We start from the raw sequence: 19,147 nt of genomic DNA, 5'->3' as shown, positions 1-19,147 counted from the left end.
ATTTCTCAACCTCCAAAAAATAAAGTAAAAATGGGTTGTTTAGGGGATCTAATCTACTCATCACCTCAGCTGGATCTTTTTAGGACAGCTGCTTAAGTTGACCTAGGTAACAATAATCTTGTGTTTTTTTTCCAGCTGTTGGTATTTTACACCTGTTTATCCAACTCAATGTTTTAATCTTTATCGCTGCATATTTAATGTCTTGCTTAGTGAAATTCTAAAACACATCAAATTTTGTTGCTTTTAAATTTATTATCCAAATCAATAACATTGTTTGTTATTGATTTTAAGTAGCTTGCAAAGTTTTTAAAAAGTCTTATTTACTGTTTATTTTAATAACAATTGTCCCTTACTTAGGGTCTTTTGTATATGGAGCTTAGCTAATTTTCATCACTTGTTTTTTTATTGCTTAATGTTACTTGGATTGTTAAAATTGTGCCGTTTTACTTTGGGCACATTTTTCAGAAATGAATGAATGTCTAACAACATATTAACATTATCGTGCTTTTATTTTGCATCTCAGATGAACAACTTAGTTTTCATTTTCTGAAACAATGAGAAATCTAGTGACACACCACTATAAATACCTTTGTTGTCTTGTCCACTATCTAAATGAGCACTTGGATAGTGGACAATACACTATTCAAATGCTCATTTGGATAGTGAAATTTAAAAGACATTTAATTTCTTTGCAGATAATACAGCTAACAATAAAGTTAACTGCCCCATCATACATTACTTTTTATCTCCTAATTATATGGAGTATTGTACTTACCCATCTTTAATTGCATGTGCATTCCCAGATGGCAAATTTGTGTTATTTAAAAAAAATGTATATTAATTCATGGAAAATGCATTCATTGTTTTCGGGATTATTGAGAACATGATTATACATCTGTGTGATTCAAAACCTTGCAATGCTCAGGATATGACAGGCCACATGTCTGCAGAGTAGAAAGCACTGTAACCTCAAAGTCTGTCTCAGTGTGAAACAACTGGCTATTACTGTTTTAATGGCTGGCCACATGAGTGAGTTCCTCCTCTGGTCCGTGGCAGGCAGACTTGCACTTGCAGTGCAATGATCCATCTGCATGGCAGAAACTATCCATCCAGTGGATAGCTACAGGCTGCAGGTTGGCCCATTGTGTTGACTGAACACTATGACTGCTCCCTCTTGTACCTCTATAATGGGATTATATTAGCCAAGTTCTTTTGCGCCCTCTTCATCGCTCTCATCCTGCACTCTTACACACACACACACACACACACACACACACACACACACACAGTCACACATATGCACATGCACACACAAACAAGCACGTCTGTCTCTAATTACCCGTGGGAACCCTATGTGTATATCTTGGCCTTACCCTAACATTAACCGTCACAAATGAATGTCTAACCCCTAACAGGTACATAAAACCTAATCATACCCTAATTCTGCTTCTCATCTTACAACCTAATATGAATCCTAATTTGTAAACGGACCTCTGTCCTATATTTTCAGTGTCATTTGGTCCTTAGTTCATTGTCAAAAGAGATTGATTTTATGTGTTATAAAATAGGAAATTTTTTCATGAAATTCAGTATGTAATTTTTTGTCAATTCCACTCTTAGTCCCAGTATCTCAAGATCTACTGTGACAGAAGGGAGTCAGATACTTCAAGGACATGAAAGGACTTGATATTTCATAAAATCTACTTTATATCCACATACAATATATCTCAGACTAACAAACTACACATTACCAAGGTTGTTGAAGCTAGTAAAAGAATATTAAACAAAGAAGATGCTTACATTTTCATTTCAGAGCATGATTGCCATCTTTCTGAGGTTTATCTTTGCAACACAAGAGGAATTTGGACACATCTAATCTTTAGTGATGAGAACCACAAGGGAGGAGCAATTTTTCTCATGAATTGAAAGGAGGTTCCATAAGCTGACATCCTTTTTGTTTTTGTAGTCCACAATGATGTGAAAAAATACACACACCGACCTGCACATTCATTCTTTAGGAGCTTAAAGCATGAATTAAAAGCCATTTACTTTTTAACTAATTGTTGCATTCTGTGTTGCTGATACAAACATCTCAAACTGCAGCAAATACAATAGTATTTTTCCTTCCCTCCTTTCTGTTTCTTTAATGATTTTCATGGGTGTGGGAGGGAATGGAGGAAGGGATAATCAGAGGAACACAGAGGGTTTCTTTTCAGGGTTTTCCTCAAGGAGACCTTGTCAAGTGTAAAATCTTGTTTAGAACCAGCAATTGTGCCGCGTTGGGCTGCGGCAGCAGGTCTAAGCTGTTCATTGAAAACCAATTTGTTAATGTCTAAATGTTGTAGTAGTTTTACCTCAAGGGCAAAGATTGATATTCAGCATAACCTGCTAAGACAGCAACGAAGAAGAATATTTACAGGAATGATACTCCAGAGGAATTATGCAAAAAAATCTCAAACATTAAAAAAAAAAAAATCTTAGCTCTTAGCTCTCCTAGTGTGTTGTTCATTAGCCTCACTTAACACAATTTGTCTGTGTTGTAAACAAACGACTAAGATATTTCTTGACAAATCTGATTTACTGTGACTGTCTCTTAGGGCCTCCACAGATTCAAAATGAAAAATCCTAGCTTCATATAGTTTGTCTTTAGAGTCTTGCATGACCGTTTCAAAAAGATTAGCTAGCCGTTAATGTTAGTTAAATACTAAATGATATGGGATTGATTAAAAGGGTCAGCCTACCAGCCCACTAAACTGCTTGGATCTGGAGGTAGCCACCATAAAATTAAAACGGGGATCAATGGCGTGTCATATCCCTGCTGCTCTGCGGGCTGAACATGTAATTCTAACCTTGAGGCTGTGGCCATCTTTCACGTCAGGCCTTCCAGCATCAGGCTCAATAACCCAGTCGCCCATGGCTACTGTCTGATGCTATCCAAGGTTCTGTATTAACAAGCAGAAGCAACCAGTAGTCTCCTTCCTCCATGTCCTATGTATATAGCTGTCACCATCAAGAACACACTAGGTTACTTTGGCTTATCAATCAGAAACTCGTAGGAAGGGTGGGTGAAAGATTTAGCGTTAAACTGAAGAACACTCAGTGCAGCATTGGTATATACCGTGTATGCACATCGGATATAGAATTATGACTGGTTCAGATAATGTGAATAACACTGTTTTTCTCTTCATATTACCTGTGGGTGGTCAGATATATCAGGCAGGAAATGAACATTTTGTAAAAATGTGACAAAGGAAAGAGGGACAGGCTTAAGAATTTGAAGAGGGGGAATTTGTGATGCTTTGCCACTGGGCCAGAGGATGTCCAAAGCTTCAGCTCATGGGGGTGTTCCTGGTCCTACAGTGGCTAGGATTTATGAAAGGTTGTTTGAGGTAGGAGCAGTGGTGAATTAGTGACAGGCTAGTGCATGGACATGTCTAGGTCGTGCTGTGGGCAATGAAGGCTGGCCCTTGTGGTCTAATCTAGATGAGCTACTATAAATGCAATTGTTGAAGTTAATGCTGGTTCCAAAAAAAATATCAGAATTTAAATTGTTCCAGTTTGTTGTGCATAGAGCTACATTGCTGCAGAGCAGTCACTGGAGATAGTGTGATAGTTTGGGCATTGCTCTGCTTGGAAACCTTTGGTTCTGCCATCTGGATGCTAGTTTGACCTGTGTAAAGGTTGGCTACAGACCATGTACATCCTTTCACAGAAAAGTAATTCACTGATGGCTCTGGCTTTCAGCCACACTGCCACAAAGTAAAATGATTTATTTGTTAGTGTTTAATTGTAATGTTTAATTGTAGATTTCACCTCCTAAAACCCAAGATCTCACTCAAATCACACATTGTTGGGTTGTGCTTGTTAAATCAGCGATATCCATCCATTTTTCTGTAATTAATAATTTATATTAATTAGTTGAAAGAAAACAAGGACAAACACACTTTCTAGTTTGTATTTGTCAGTGTCGGTTTCAGGAACTTATTTTATGCGTACATTCTTGACACAATGCAGCTACAGTAGTAGCTTGATTCTGAGATAGTGAATGTTGTATATAGTGTTGTAAATCATCATAAAATAGATTTTTAGTTTAAATTTCATGATGCCTTTCCATTGGATATTTTTACTGTAGCAGAGCAGTGTTTTAAGGTTTCTAGTCCTGCAAACTCACTTGTGGGAGAAGAAGAGGAATCCCTTTTGGCTGCGTGGTAGTTAGACCATCTGTTTGTAATCACTTGTATATCCTTGCACAGGTTCTGCTGTTGTGCTGCAACCCGTCACCAGGTGGTCAACAGCACCCAGATGTACAGTTGGTCAAGGAGCACTGGGCCTTGTGGCCCGCTTAGTGTGCTAGTGTGCTGGCAATGCTTACTCTTGAGCATCTGCTTGATTTAAACCAAGAACTTTAGTTAAACATTAAGATGAAAAATTGGACTGCTCTTTTGTTGGGTTTTAAAAAGGTGTGATAGTAAATTCTAGGTACATCCTTGTGTGCCTGCTTACACAGGAACATGTTTATTCATTCATACATGTCTCTACAGAAGAATCAAAGTGTGAGTACGTGAATCAAAAACCAGTTGAAACCAGGATTAACATTTGGAATCTCCCGGAATATTTTAAATTTTGATTCCCAGTATGCCAATTGAAGAAGCTGCTGAATCAGAATCAATAGCAAGTCTGTGCACAGCCATGGGCAAAGTGGGCTTCACTTTAATAAAACAGCTGCCCAGTCAGCTCAGTGCAACATTTGCAGATAACATACATGATGCAAAGGGGACCACCTCTGGATTTATTGTGTGGAATTCATCAAGTGTTGTGCTGACCTTCATCCGCTGCTTCTTTCCCAATATCTGACCAACTGCCTAACTTTATTCACTGTTAATGATTTTATACTGCAGCTGCTGATAAGTTGGACTTGGTTTTTGTTCCTTTTTTCTATGTTTGATTTTTTTTGCACTGGGTCTGCCCATTAGTGTGATCTCAATAAACTGAGATTTCGCCTCACTTTGCCCTTGTCCGTCATTTTGACTGACAGGGTCAACAAATTCTGTCATTATCTATATTTACCCATCAAATTTTAAAATGATAACAATGACAGATTGAATTGCATTTATTTTTCATTCAGTTTGATTAATATTCAACAATGTGAAGAGAGAATACACACATCAAGCAGATGCATGCATGTAATCAGTAAACAAATGAAATTAAGAAAAAAAAAAACACTTGTGTCCGTCAACAATGTGATTAATGTAAACCACTTGTTATTGTAGGGAATCTGGGCCGTGTAGACTACATCGGTGATTTTGAGTTTGACCTCTTCATTCGACCTGACACCTGCAACCCTCGCTTCAGAGTCTGGTTCAACTTCACTGTGGAAAACGTCCGGGAGACGCAGGTCAGGATCATCTGATCTTTTTTGTTTTTTGCCAGTGTTCACTGGGATTTTTCAATTGCTTTGTTTCCTTTCACTTCTTTGAGGTGAAACACATGCTGTGGCAAGTATTAGGATTTAAGAAAATATGTGCATTTTAATTATATCTGCACACTTAAAAAAATAACCAGATTTGCACAAATAGTAAGTTCAACACATATAGTAGAATTTCAGATAAAGTACTATATTTCTAAATGAGAAACATTTTTTTCCCCAGGCAGAGTACTTCAGTTTAGGTACTTGCCAACACAGAGTACTAAAAACAAATAGTTAACAAGCTGGTATCGTTACTTTTGAAAACTTTTTTTTAAATTTAGAACATGGTGTATATTATTTTCAATGTCTTGTCAGATTTACAATTATCCATTATATATTTTTCCATAAATAGAACAGAGTATCTGTGCTTTGATGATACCTGAAAATCCCAAATGAAAAAGAGCATGTAATTAGTTTATGATTCTAAATCAAATGAATGTTGTCTTTGAGTTTGGATTTAGGGTTTCTGAAATAGAGGTTTTTTCTGTGATCATTATAAATTAGTAGTTTTTCAGTCTAAGCATGGACCACTTTTAGACCAGACAGTATTGCTTGGTTTGAACTTAGATAAGATATATAGCTCTAATTCAAAGTGCTTTGCATGATAAAAAAACGATCTTAAAACCCAATAAGTACGTATTTATAAACAAAGACTTTTATATTGCAATGGGACAATCAAGAAAAATAATAATTTACAATCCAGATTAGAATTAATGATATTGATATTCAAAGGCAACTTTAAGCAAATGCATTTTTTTGTGTTGATTTAAAGGAACTTTGTTCCCTAAACACACTGTATCTCATTGAATCATTTTTTTCTCATACACTACTCAGAAAGTACAAAAATATTCTTTTTTTTATTTGTAGTTTGTAGAAAATTGGGGTTGTAGAATATTGCAAGAAAAAAACTTGCTCTAAAGTAAAGGTCATCTCATGAACAAACTGTTATTGATAGAAATATTAGTTAATACTATTTCTATCTACTGGTATTACTTTGGTCAGATGTAGCACATTTCTTTTGTCATACCAGATTTTGTCCTTCCACTAGTATAATGTTGTTCAGCAACATAACACTATGTGTCTTTTTAGAAGAATGGAAAATTGTTTCGTGCAGTGTTATACTTTCACTGACCATATGTGCAGCACGCGCTGTCAAAATATTTTCTGAATGTCCTTTGCCACATCTCACTGGATTTAAAATCTGTTTTCATAACACCACTTGTTTCTCCTCAGAAGTGAAGTAGTCGTCTGTTTTCTGCCTCACTTCTTGTCACAGTTTCTGAACCTGAGTCAGCCACTGGCAAACTCAGAGCATGCGATTGGCTGACAGAGGCAGTCACATGCCTCAGAGATACACTGTGTGGCTTCCAATACTTGAATATTTTTGTTGCAGTACAAGCAGGCTGACAGTGTTGGTATTTAACCAAGGGTAACATCTTGTAAGTCTTAAAACAGCAGAAAAGAAAAGAAAACAATAAACAGACTCAAATTGGTCATATACACTAAGAGATGTGAAATAATCAAAATGGAGCAAAAGCTAGATTTACTAAAACGAGAGAAAAATAAAAGTGACAGATGAAAAGGAAAAAGGATAAATGAAAGTGAACGGTTGAGGAAAATTCAGTGTTTTGTTGCTGCTGCTGTTCTGTTGAGTGTCCAGCCCTGCCTATCTGAGGCTATCAGGCCTATCAGCCCATCTCCCCGCAGTGCTGTAGTCAGCACTAATCACATTTTATGGCACGGAGATGAATGGGAGGCCTCAGCTCAGAGCCGAATCGATCCCAGGCCAGATAGACCAGTACCATCAGGCTGACCAACAGGATATTTGCTGTAAAGGCAAAATGACAGAAAAAGTGTTGGTGAAAAACAGAGGCTAATAAGACTGAGGAATAACAAATATTGGATTTTTTTTTTTTAATACATTATGTACACATATGAAAACAAATGGAAGCAAACAAACGACACAAACATATGTGGCAGCAGCAACTACTGCTGTTGTGGTCTAATGTTGTCCCTACAGGACTTTTAACAAGCGTTTTTATTTGAAGCTGTTTTTTTATCTGCCCAATCTCCTTTCTTTAAAAGGTCTTCTGTGATATTACTCTACACCTGTAGAAGGTGTTGTTGGTAAGTGCTGGCTTTGCAATTGTTCCAAAGTGCGTTTACAAAACGTCTATAGGCACTGTGATTAGATTTTTCAGTTTCCCTAAAATAACTAGAATTCACACGAATCTCCTTTAGTGTAAGCCAGAAACGAACATATGAAACAAAAATGCAGAAAATTAAACAGTCCAAAAGTGATAGCATGAATAAATAATCCAACCAAGTGTAGCTACTGTATAAGCAAAAGGCTGTGCTATAAAGATATCAGTGAGTTCCAGGGAAGAACTGGGCTGTTGGAGTGTTTCATCCAGCTAAGCCTTGCTAACTCTCAGCCTGAGCCAAGGGAATGGGGAACAGTAAAAGCCCGTGATATTGGAAGTGAGATGGCCATTTTGAAGGAATGTAAGCTGGTGAAACAGATTTGGTCTGCCTCAATCAGCTTAGCAGCTTTGTGAAAATTGGCTTCACTGTAGCACCGGTTATGATGGGTGGCTGGATGGATAGATGTCTTTTTTTCTCTACATCCTTCTTTTTTGTGTTTATCGAACCGCTCACTTACCTCAAAAAGCTAAGACTAATTCTGGTTAAGTTTGTTCCGTTGACTGAGACAGACTGACCACTTGACTCTTGGGCATGCCTACACGTAAGTCACTGTTATGCAAAAATAGACCTTACAGACATACATGTGTCACTCAGAGAGATATTTGTACCCCAGCATGACAAATAGCTGTTATGAAACATTCTGGGTTTAGAAAGGTTTGTCTGACATCTTTTGTCCTCGTCGGACCGTCACCTGCAACCTTTAGATATCTGCCTGGTCCAAAATACTTAAATCAAACTATTAAATTGTCTCCTAAGCATTCAGACATATTGTCAAGATGAAGCTTGAGAATAAGACACCTTTAAAAGGAACAGGACTTAAGTTGACATTCTTTATCTGCATCAGTAAGTGAATAGCTATGGAGACTGCTGTTAGTAATGCTAATTATTGATATAAGGTGCTCAGTAAAGTTTAAAATAACTCCATGGTCCATTTTGTTTGAACCTGACTGTCATGAGGACACCGGTGTCCTCACAGAACCCATGAATGACATGGAAATGTTTTGGGGGCGACAGTAAAGGGGTTAAAACTAAGACTGACATAACATCTTCTTATGGTGTTGAGTGAGAAGATCAGACGTATTTATTGGAGTCTAGAGTCTATCATCTTGGTATGGTCTGGTTATCTAATAAACAGTTATTACAATTAATGCGCAATACTTAATACTGACATTAAATTATTTTCAGACATAGTCAAGCCTTATCTAAATACTTTCTTTCTGTAAAGAAAGTCTAGAATATTTTCCTGTTCAAACGCAAGTAGTGTATGTGTGTGATTTCTTTTTAGAGACATTCTTAATGTAAGTAAGACCAGTTCAAGGATTGATCTGGATATAAGATATCACTGCTGACTTTGTTCTCATCTTTCAATGTTGTATTGATATAGTCATTTAAAGAAATATCTATTTTAGTTTAGAACAAATTGAACAATGCTCTTAAAATGGGATCTGTGTAAAAAAAAAATGCATCCAGTACTAATACTAAAAGAATGTTGATCTGACTTCCTGGAACCACTGTTTCAGTCCTGCTTTGCCTGGCCCATGCTATAATCAGAAACCAGTTTGTGAATAGACGTAATACCCCTCTAAGTAAGTTGACATTCCTTTCCATTTTGCTTTAGGGGTGTGCTTGATGTCAGAGTCTGTGAAGGGCACGGCTATGAGCTATTATCATAGGAGCCTTCGGGGAGCCATTCATAGAAGACAAGCAGTAAAACCTTGCACCGTGCGCCTTCAACTCCTCAAACTGCTGCAGGGGTGATTTGTAAGCCTGACTTGCTCAGAGAAGGCACAGTGTAAGGCAGCTACCCTCCATAGTAGGAGAAAAGAATGAACCAAAGAAGAATAGGCCATGTGTTATGTAGAACTCTCAAAGAGTCATCTGGGCTTCACCTTTTTTTGACAACGCTCTCCTAAATGTATGAGTTGATCATTCCAAAGAATGTTACAACTGTCATGAAAGCATTATAGCTCCCCCCGTTGGAGATATCAATCAGTCAGTGTTACTTTCCTACAGCTGTTGCTTTCAGTAGTACGGTTTAGGAAATTGTTATGAACTAAACAGTGGTCTGGTTTTGTTCAATAGCGAAGTAAATCTGAAGCAATGTCATAGAAATCCAGTAAAAAACTGTAAATGTGCAGTGACTTACCACAGGTTGAAGATTTCTGCAATATTATGTCACCTCTGGGACGACACCACCCACCTGTACCAATAACTGATGGGTCACATACATTTTGTCACTCTGTAGAGGGCTTTATATTAACTTTGCTTTACTTTAGATTTGAGTTTTAGTGTCATGTTTTGTTTCTTTTTCTCTTTCTGGTGGATTCCTCAACCCAGTTGAAGGGTTGAAGGGTTCTGTATGTTCGGATGAGATATTGTTTCCGTTGTATGGATTCTGTTTTGGCATTTCTTCCAGTCACGCTATCTGGGTTAATCTTCTTCTCCGTTCCATTGTTACTGCACGTTAATAACTTCAAGTTGTTATTCTTCCAGTTTTCTTTGTTTGACATGTTCTTACCGACTGCAGCTCACTTAGGACTAAGCACTTAGAACAAAAGATCAAATAAATAAACAAATTACACAAATAAAAATGACTCTTTTAGAGCCATTAGTATAGTTTGATATGCGGTTGCAGTCAGAAGCAGACTTAACAATTACCATGGATTTCATATTAAAAATGAACAAATGTATATCAATTAATTTGACCATTTTTGTAACGTGTTTAGGCTATATTTTGACTTAAGCTTTATTATTATTTTATTTTATAGTTTAGTCTCACTTTTCCTTTTTATAGACAACATCCTAAGGTGCTAAGATTGCTAAGGTGTCAATTTGATGTTTGTTTCTGGATTTTGTTGTAGTTTTTGGTTGTTAGTTTTTTTAAGTTCTAGTTTTCTTTATTAACTTTTGATGCTGCATCTGCCCTGCTTCATGTCTGCTTACATTTAAACCCTCCATTCACCAACCTTTATTAACAAGTCAATTTTTCTGAACTACTTATGAGTTAAGTTCTGTGGTGACTACTATAACAATAGCAGAAAATCAAAGGGGGAAATTAAGAACGCGTACATTTCTGAACAACAGAAATGAAATATTAAGATTTTTATTTTTTTCTCGGATTCATAAAAATACTTTAAATATATTCACTGATCTATATTTGCTGCTTTTACTAGTCAGTGAAATCAACAGCAGGTTGATTGCCTGACAAGCAGTGTGGAAAAGATTGCCTTTATTGCAATGTAGCAATTTCTGTCTTTTATGGATCATGTTTAATGTTCCCATTCATTTCATGTGTACAGTGGTTTGAAAGTTTTAGTAAGATATTTTTAAAAGATATACACGGTAACAGAAGGCAACACCAGCTTGTCTATAGTTCTGCAGTACAGCAGTATTGATTTTGTACCCTCTAGTTGTGGTTCGCAACACCAATAGCCTTTATAAAAGTGGTCCTTACTTGACCGTACTTTTCCATTGGCTGTGGTCAGTGTTCTGGTTTGGAAGGCCTGTTTCTGCCATTGCTGTGTGGTTCATCATATCAAACTCCTCTCCTGCTCTCAAGGTGGCTCAGGGTTTAGAGTCACATCACCTCGCCCACCTCACGCCTGTCTGTTCCACCTCTGTTCGTCCCATCTCCCTCCTGTGCCCTTTTCATCCCTCTGCCGTCATGTCTGGGTGGTGATGTCCTTCACCAGAGAGTGGAACAAGAAGATGGACAGGTCCCCAGAGAGGACCATTGCCTGAACATGGGCTAATCATTGCTGGCGTTGCGTGGCTACGGATATGGACAGCATACAGCTGGTAGATGGCAGTTGCTTGTGGCAGGATGGCACTGAAATGTCCTCTTGAAGAATTTTTTTTGGAAACAGCTTTGGGATTAGACTCCAGGGGACAAACTCACATATGTGCTTGTCAACTGGATTTCTTGTCCTTCTTGCTTTTTTTCTCCCCCTTAATTTTCTTATTTGCATTTTCTTTTCTGGTCTTTATGCCCTGGCAGCATATGGCTCAAGGTAGATAGGCATGTATCCATTGCATGTTGATGCATTTTTCGTTGGAAGTTAATTTCTAAGCTTCCCCTGTTGACAGACTAAAAATGGAATGAATTTACTTTGCCAAAGGGATTATTCAACTTCAAACACACATCACATAGGCCCAGAAACTTGACAATCGTAGCTCCACGGCATTGAAGAGAGGAATGCTGTGGAATAATTTGTGGTTTAAAAGTCCAAAACCTGAGATATTTTGTCGGGGAGGTATGGTCTCACGAGTAACCTTGTTCTGTTAAGGCATGTTTCTTAATTTTTAAAGCTGATGCTCCCAAGATCAATTCATAAAGGCCTGAACAAAAGGACAGAATGAATTGTCAAATTCTCCTCCTGATACCGGAATGGATTTTCCCTAGGTTATCACTGCTGATGCAAGGTTCCTTATCAAAATTCATTGCCTTATTTTTAGTCTGATTTGCTTTAAAAGGAGGGAGCAGAGATTAGGGGCATACTTTGAAATAAAAGAGACTTTTTTTTTAATAATGCATTCAGATGTCCTTTATTCAAACAGCAGACACCTATAGTAAGCTTAAAGCGCTCACTTTCAAAAGAGTCGAAAAAATATAAAGTAAAAACCCTACTGAATTCTTAATGCCGAATGCTTTAGTTTTGTAACCATGGAGTCTCCAAAAGCTCTATTTGAAAAAAAAAAAGAAAAAGAAACAGACAACCCTCCAAAACAAAATTGGAGAGAATGCAGGACAGCAGTATATAATAAACATCAATAATTATTTCTGATAATTATTTCAGTTGCAGCTAAACTGAGCTAATTTCTTACAAGCTGAAAGAGCAACCAAGTGATTACATAAAACCACTTGCCAAACTTTTGATGTTTTAGGTATTTTGGATGACTGAGTACAGAACTTGCATTAAGTGTCTACTTTTGAGTTAGATTGGCGTTTGTTCCTATTCATGCTCACTAAACTTGAAAATATTAATAAAGTGTGCCCACTGTTTTTAATTATCTCCCAAAATAAAATACACACCTACAAAATATCAAGATCTAAATTTCGTATTATTTGTTGTAATTTATGCAGACGGTTTGACCGACTTTGAACTAAACAGAGTTGTACCCCTCAGTCAATCTGCACTATATTCACTATGTCATTTATAAGTCATTATTTGCAGAAATGTAGTTTGTTATTCAGCTATGTTGTTTTGTTTTGGTCCAGGTTCTATTTTCATTGAGGCCTTTTCTGTGTGGGATTTGCATGCTTTCCCCATCAATGGGCGACTTCTCTCTGGGTACTACAGCTTCCTCCAAGAATCCTAAACCAAAACCATTTTTTGGTTAACAGACCTCTCTGAATTACCCTTAGCAGTAACAAGATTCCAACACAGTTGAACACTAGCCTGTTGTCTGTGGTGTATTTATCTCTGTAATGAACTAGCATGCTGTACAACATGCATGCTCTGAAACAAAGTTCTGCCTCTAAAACCTCCCACCTCCCATCCCCTTGGGCAAAGGGGAATAAACAATTTATATCCATGATGCTTCAGATCTCTTCCATGTTACTACAATGGCCACAGAGGGACAAACAAATTTTGCCTGTGTAAGTCACTTATTAGATGTGAATATCATTAAAAGCAAAGGGAGTTAACTTTTAGAAAAAGTTCATAGTGTTAGAATGGAGACTACTGTAAGTCTCCATTGAAAACCTGGGAGTTTATAGCCTGTAGTAGGGAGGAAATTGTTAGGACTGTAATGCTCTAAGCTCCGTTAGGATATATAGGAATATGTGTATCAGTTTTTGTCATCGACGCATGGGGTGCAAGTTTTGAGGAAGAAAAGTGATCAGGAATGAAGGAGAAAGTTGTAAGAGAGGAAAAGAGGAGGGGGGAAATGCTGAGGTTCCAGCAGGAGGCTTTTTATGGGGACTCGGTAAGGGCCTTGTGGAGCTGCTGTGCATCTGCATGAAATGATCAGCCTGGTGTCAGGACATGGATCATCCTTTTACACCGAGTAATGAATACAGATTGCACACCGGATAGAGAGGCTCTGCAATCTGCTGCACCACAAATGAAACAACTGCCGTTCTAATCAAATAGTCTTTTCATGCCAGCGCAGCCCTCAACTTGGGCTAAATTCAATTCCAGATTCACAGATTTCTGGGTAGGTGGTTGGGGAGGCGCAGGAGGCAACAGGGAGTTATAAATGTTGTAATTAGAGTATTGTTTAATGTGTATGTGAGTAGACATGTGGGCCATGTGCGCGTGTTTCTGCTGAGGGTTCCGAGGGCGGAGGGAGCTCGGGGTGTTTGGGGCATAATGTTGTCGTTAACCACTTGCTTATTTTAGATAGCAGCTAGAGAACTGAGTCCAATCAAAGTAAACGCGCACACACACTGACACAGACTCCTGTAGAAATGCACACATTTAGTCAATTATGCCAACCGGTGGCTTGGGAGAACACATTTTGTGTATTCCGTATTTAGGGAACAGCGAGGAGCTTTGAAGGAGAGACGCAGAGCCTCTTTGATGCTGCTTTTGTCTTTTGTTTGTGTGGTTTAATAATTTAATCAACCCAAACGTCCTCCTTCTCTCTGTAACTGTCTGTTGGTGGAGGCTAATTACTCAGCAGATTGTTCTCCTGGTGCTAGAGATGAGAGTTTAGATCTAGAGCGGGTACGGGGGGGCGCTGATGGCTGTAATTTAACAGTGTGCTGATGGACCAAGCTGTCTGTTGGATGCTGCTTTATTGTACGGGGATGCTGCTGACAAGTTGCTATTTTAATATACACCCTATGAGGGGAAGGACTGCAAAATAGTCAAACAAATTTTGCCTTTCAATTTACTCTTTGCCTGTACAATGGGCCATGTTGGGGTATTTCTGCTTATGTCCAAGGTTATTCAGGGAAACAAAGGGACAATAGGTTTTGTCAACAGGTGGGATAAATGTAAATTAGAATGAGAAATTTCGCTTTTCATTCTGATTAATTAATATTGAGAAATGGCTGAAATTACTCGTTGAATGTATAAAACATGCTTTGTTTTGATTTTATTTGATTGTGCGCTTAATAAGCATAAAGAGATGAGAGATTAAGGTTTCCAGTTACTGGTGTTATAGTGGCATCGTTGGGAATAAAAAGGATGCCTTTGGTTTTCATAAAGTTTCCTGGACAACAATGTGTCCTGTTTGTTCTCAAATATTAATAAAGCAAATTATATTAGAGTGAACTGTGGATTTCAATCCAGAAGTCACATTCTGATATGTATAATCTCCACCTGCCTCTAATCTGGAATAACATGTAATACTTTTCTCTAATATATGTGCTTCTTTTTGAAATTCAGTTGTAAATAATTGATCGCTTAAATTTCCTGTACAGCCATTGTCAGTCAGCATCAATGACTATCTTATGAGATTTTATGCCTTATCTAAAGTAAAGTCAAAGTCTTGTAACCCATTTGATATGAGTGCTGCTGGTTTAAGTGATCTTGGGATGGAATCAAGTGAGAGATGAGATTGAGATACAGCTCGTCTATATAATGTACAGCAGCGATCATGTGCAGTTCCATCACAAACACATTTTTATTATACTTTGTGAAGGGATACTGCGAGATTCAGAAACCTGAAACTTTATTTTCCGGTTCCTTAAAATTCCAGGGTTTATCACATCTAACTACCCGTTATGCCTCTTTCAATCGTAGCACAATTTTGAACTTTTTGGACCTCTCCTACAGGTTTTGACAGTTTTTCAAAGAGTGTCTCATAAAAATGTCAGGAATGCTTGGCTCAGTAAATCTTTTGCTTCATTCAGATTATCCTGGAAGTCAGAGCTCGCATCTGGGATTGACGTCACAAGTCAATTTGTTTGTACAAAGCAAACAATAGACTTTGCTTTGTTTTAGCCTTTTGCCTGAATCAAGATACAAACCCCACTTTTTTCTACCCATAGTACATATTTTATATGCTATTAAACCTGGAACTGCGCCTCAAGGAAACAGACAACAAAGGTAATTATGTCAGCCTTTATGTTCATTTCAGATATTTTAGTAGACAACTATTTAGATGTGCAAAGCCTCATGATATTACATAACTGTCAGTTGACATGCTCATTTGTCTTCACATCACCAATGCTTGTTTAACATCTGTTCCAAATCACTTTGTCAACAAACACTGGCGGCCAGCTGTCTGCTGAGTTTACATCAGGTATGGCAGTGTAATGTATAGATGGTTAGCTTATATGCCTCTAAGGTCAACTAATCCCACATTGCACCACTCTAATTGCTTATTATTTAACAATGAAATTTATGTCTTCATTTACTGGTTTATATCAAAAAAAAAAAAAAAAAAAAAAAAAAAAAGAATCAAATACGATTATAGTTGATCCCTGTACTGATATAAACACGGTTTTGTTTTGTTTTTTACTGTGCGAGTGCAGAACCCAAAAAGATATCCGAGTGATGCTGCAGCATTTTGAAAGAGACACTTTCAGACTGTGCTTTGACCCCACATGGCAAGGTCAGGGCAGTAGGGCTAATTTACTCCATGTGCTGTCAGTAACACTGGGTGGGGATTTAGCTGCAGGTGGCGTGCTGGCACAAAGAGCATGCTGTGAAGAGCGACATTTATAGTCACTCCAGTGGCGAGGGCACACACACTTACTCTAATACACACATACAGTACAGTATGAGATTATGTGCTTGTCTTGCTGCTACAGTAAGAGTGTTTCTCTGTTTTGTTTGTGACTATATGTGGAATGCGGTGGTTCATGCAGAGTTCTACCTCTCAGCTTCGTATTGTGGAGATGGTGTCAGCAGGATCATTGTATCTCTGTGTGTGTTTGTGTCCTGTTTGTCATTGGTGCCTGCAGGTTTATATCCCAAAGTCAGATGCCACTAAACAAACCTCTGTCTATTCAAGCTGGCTGGGCAAAGTGTGTGCGTAGCGGAGTAAGTGTGTGTGTGTGTAGGAGCCCTTGGGGGATACAACTTCCTGTTCTGAGATGACATGGTCACATCTGGTGTGAGTGTTTTATGTCTCAGTGACCAGAAACATCTAAGGATGGACACACCAGCATAATGATACATGAGCAGACATTGAATTAGTTCAGTAGCACATAATCCTCACTACTGCTTTGATCATTAATCTTCAACAGCAATTAGACAAAACTGCACTAACATTGGGAAGTTTATAATTTAATACAAGCAGTCAAATTAAATACCAAGAGGTAGGGGCATTTTCCAGACTTTCATAAACTGAAGTACAGTACAGTACAGTTTGATTTGCATGACATCAATAAAACTAGATTTTTTAGGACAAAGATGTCATGTTGAGAGTTTTTTTTTTTAAAGATCCAGGCGCGAAGCAAAGTGAACAATTTTACTAACTAAATGAAAACCAAAATGAAGGACCTGACAGGAAAGCAAGGCGTGGGCTGAAACACAGCAGTGTCTAGTGAGAAGTGACTGAAAATAGGGGACTTAAATACTGGGGAGTAGATTTCTGACAAGATGCAGGTGGGTGATTACAAACCAGCTGGAACAGGAGGCAAAACAGGCTGAGGAAAAGGGGACAAGAGAATCTGAGGTGGAAATCAGCAAAAACCAAAGTGGTGAATGCTAAACACAATCTAAAGGAAATATGCAAATAACATATAAAAGTGAACTCGGAACTAAATACAAGAAATAAATTAAAGAAGAAAGATTAAAGTAGAATATAAAAATAACAAATAAATGGTGAGAATACTACAAAAAATTTCAAAAAACAGCCATTGATTGTGAAAAAAGTAATGTAATGACTTTATGTTTCAGCCTATGTGTTTCTGGAATGAGGGGCTTGAAGTTTCTTGCAGAAGTAATCATGGCTAGTAAAATGTTCACTTTTGTCACATTAAAACCACGATCTTCAAGGTATTGGGACTTTATCTGATATACCAACACAAGGTGGCAAATAATTCCCAATTGAAAATAAAATGACACAGGAATTTGAAAAAAAATAAAAACATATCAACAGAGCACTCATTTGCATCCAGTTGTCCCATGTTAACACAACACATCTAAACACCTGTTACTTCAGGTTTCTCCTGAAGCAACAGCAAAACCTGTTTATGTAGTCTGTAATAGGTTTTTTTGTATTGCCCTAAATTAACATTCATCTGTATTCCCATCAACTCTCACTAGCTTCTCTGTTCCTGCTCGAGAAAGTTTCCCTGCATCGTGACGCTGACATCATCACGTTTGGACAGTGTGATGAGGGTGAAGCACAGAGTTGGTTTACCCTTCCACCCAACGTTTTGGATGTAGGTCAAAAAGTTCAGATTTGGTCTTCTCTGAGATGAATAGAGCACTTTTTCTCACGTTTGATGCATTCCCAACATTACGGATGTTTAACGTATTCTGGTGGGTTCACATTGATATAGACCGTCTGTCATCCAGGACATCCTGAGTGTTTATATTAAAGGCAGATGGACTTATTCTTGTTTCACCTCTCATGCAAAAGGAATGTTTAGTTGTGGACTGTAGAAGTATCTTGAAAGCTACTGGACAAGCTTCAGGATTATAATCTGTAACCATCCAAATTCACAGAAGTAGACCAATAAAGGTAAGGTAAAGGCAATTTTATTTATATAGCACATTTTCAGCAACAAGGCAATACACAGTGCAATAAAGACAGTTGAAGTTTGTGGTCGTAACAGGTTTAAAAGTTTTAGGATCATCAATACTTTTGCAAGAATCTAGACAACAAATGCACAGCTTGGCTCGGCTTCACAGAGGAGTTTTCCTTTCATAGATTTTGAACAAAATAAACTTTGCTGGGATTTTAAACACAACTTTGATTGGGGGGGGATCACACAGCGATAAAGACACCTCACTGCTCTGTGCTCTCTGCATGGGTGATATCTGCACCATGGCGGTGGCTCTGCTAGAGAGCGTTGTGTTTGAGAGTAAACAGATGTTGTTTGTCTTTCTGATGCCATGATTTAGCATCTCCAGGGAAGCAGTGGACCTGCGCCTTCCTGTAAGCTCACAAAGGAATCCAAGATGGAAATAGATCAAGCCGCCAAGCGATATTTCACAACAAAAGTGAGACGAGGGCTTCTTTGACACAGCGGTGCTCAGAAACAATATGGTCTTGTGGTTTTATCGCAAAAACACACGAGGTTCAAAGGCTGGTCTTTTCTCTGTGTGGGATGTAATCTGATCATGTTCACACTGAGACTGTACTCTGTTCACATAGTTATGCTTTAGTTTTCTGTCACTGCTGCTGAAGCTTCAAATGAAGAATCTGCAGAAATGATTGCAGATATATCCCTACTTAACTTGAGCTATTTCTTAACGCATTAGTGATTCACCTCTTCATGAATAATGAATATATTGTCCGAAGTTTAATTTTCACGGGCAAAGATCCCCCTCCTAAAACAACGGGGATGCTGGTACTGATGATAGCTGGAGAGGTAGATAGCAAAGAAACTCTGTGTTCCTCTCC

The 19,147-nt window shown here is 38.0% G+C and overlaps 1 protein-coding gene across 1 annotated transcript in view; it reads left to right on the top strand.

The window, feature by feature from the left end:
• The window catches only part of LOC106959186 (cytosolic carboxypeptidase 6-like), a 23,941-nt gene extending 18,514 nt beyond the window's left edge, over nt 1–5,427 (top strand). The window contains exon 3 of the mRNA XM_015051573.1: nt 5,271–5,427. Coding sequence (XP_014907059.1) covers nt 5,271–5,410 — 140 coding nt within the window. The 3' untranslated portion in view covers nt 5,411–5,427. The remainder of the gene's footprint in view (nt 1–5,270) is intronic.
• The last annotated feature ends 13,720 nt before the right edge of the window (nt 5,428–19,147 follow it).

Source organism: Poecilia latipinna, unplaced genomic scaffold, assembly GCF_001443285.1.
Source record: "Poecilia latipinna isolate Pla-1442-1.1 unplaced genomic scaffold, P_latipinna-1.0 Scaffold1053, whole genome shotgun sequence".
NCBI classification, from domain to species: domain Eukaryota; kingdom Metazoa; phylum Chordata; class Actinopteri; order Cyprinodontiformes; family Poeciliidae; genus Poecilia; species Poecilia latipinna.
The sequence above is the reverse complement of the archived record's forward strand: the minus strand, read 5'-3'. Positions and strand labels throughout refer to the sequence as shown.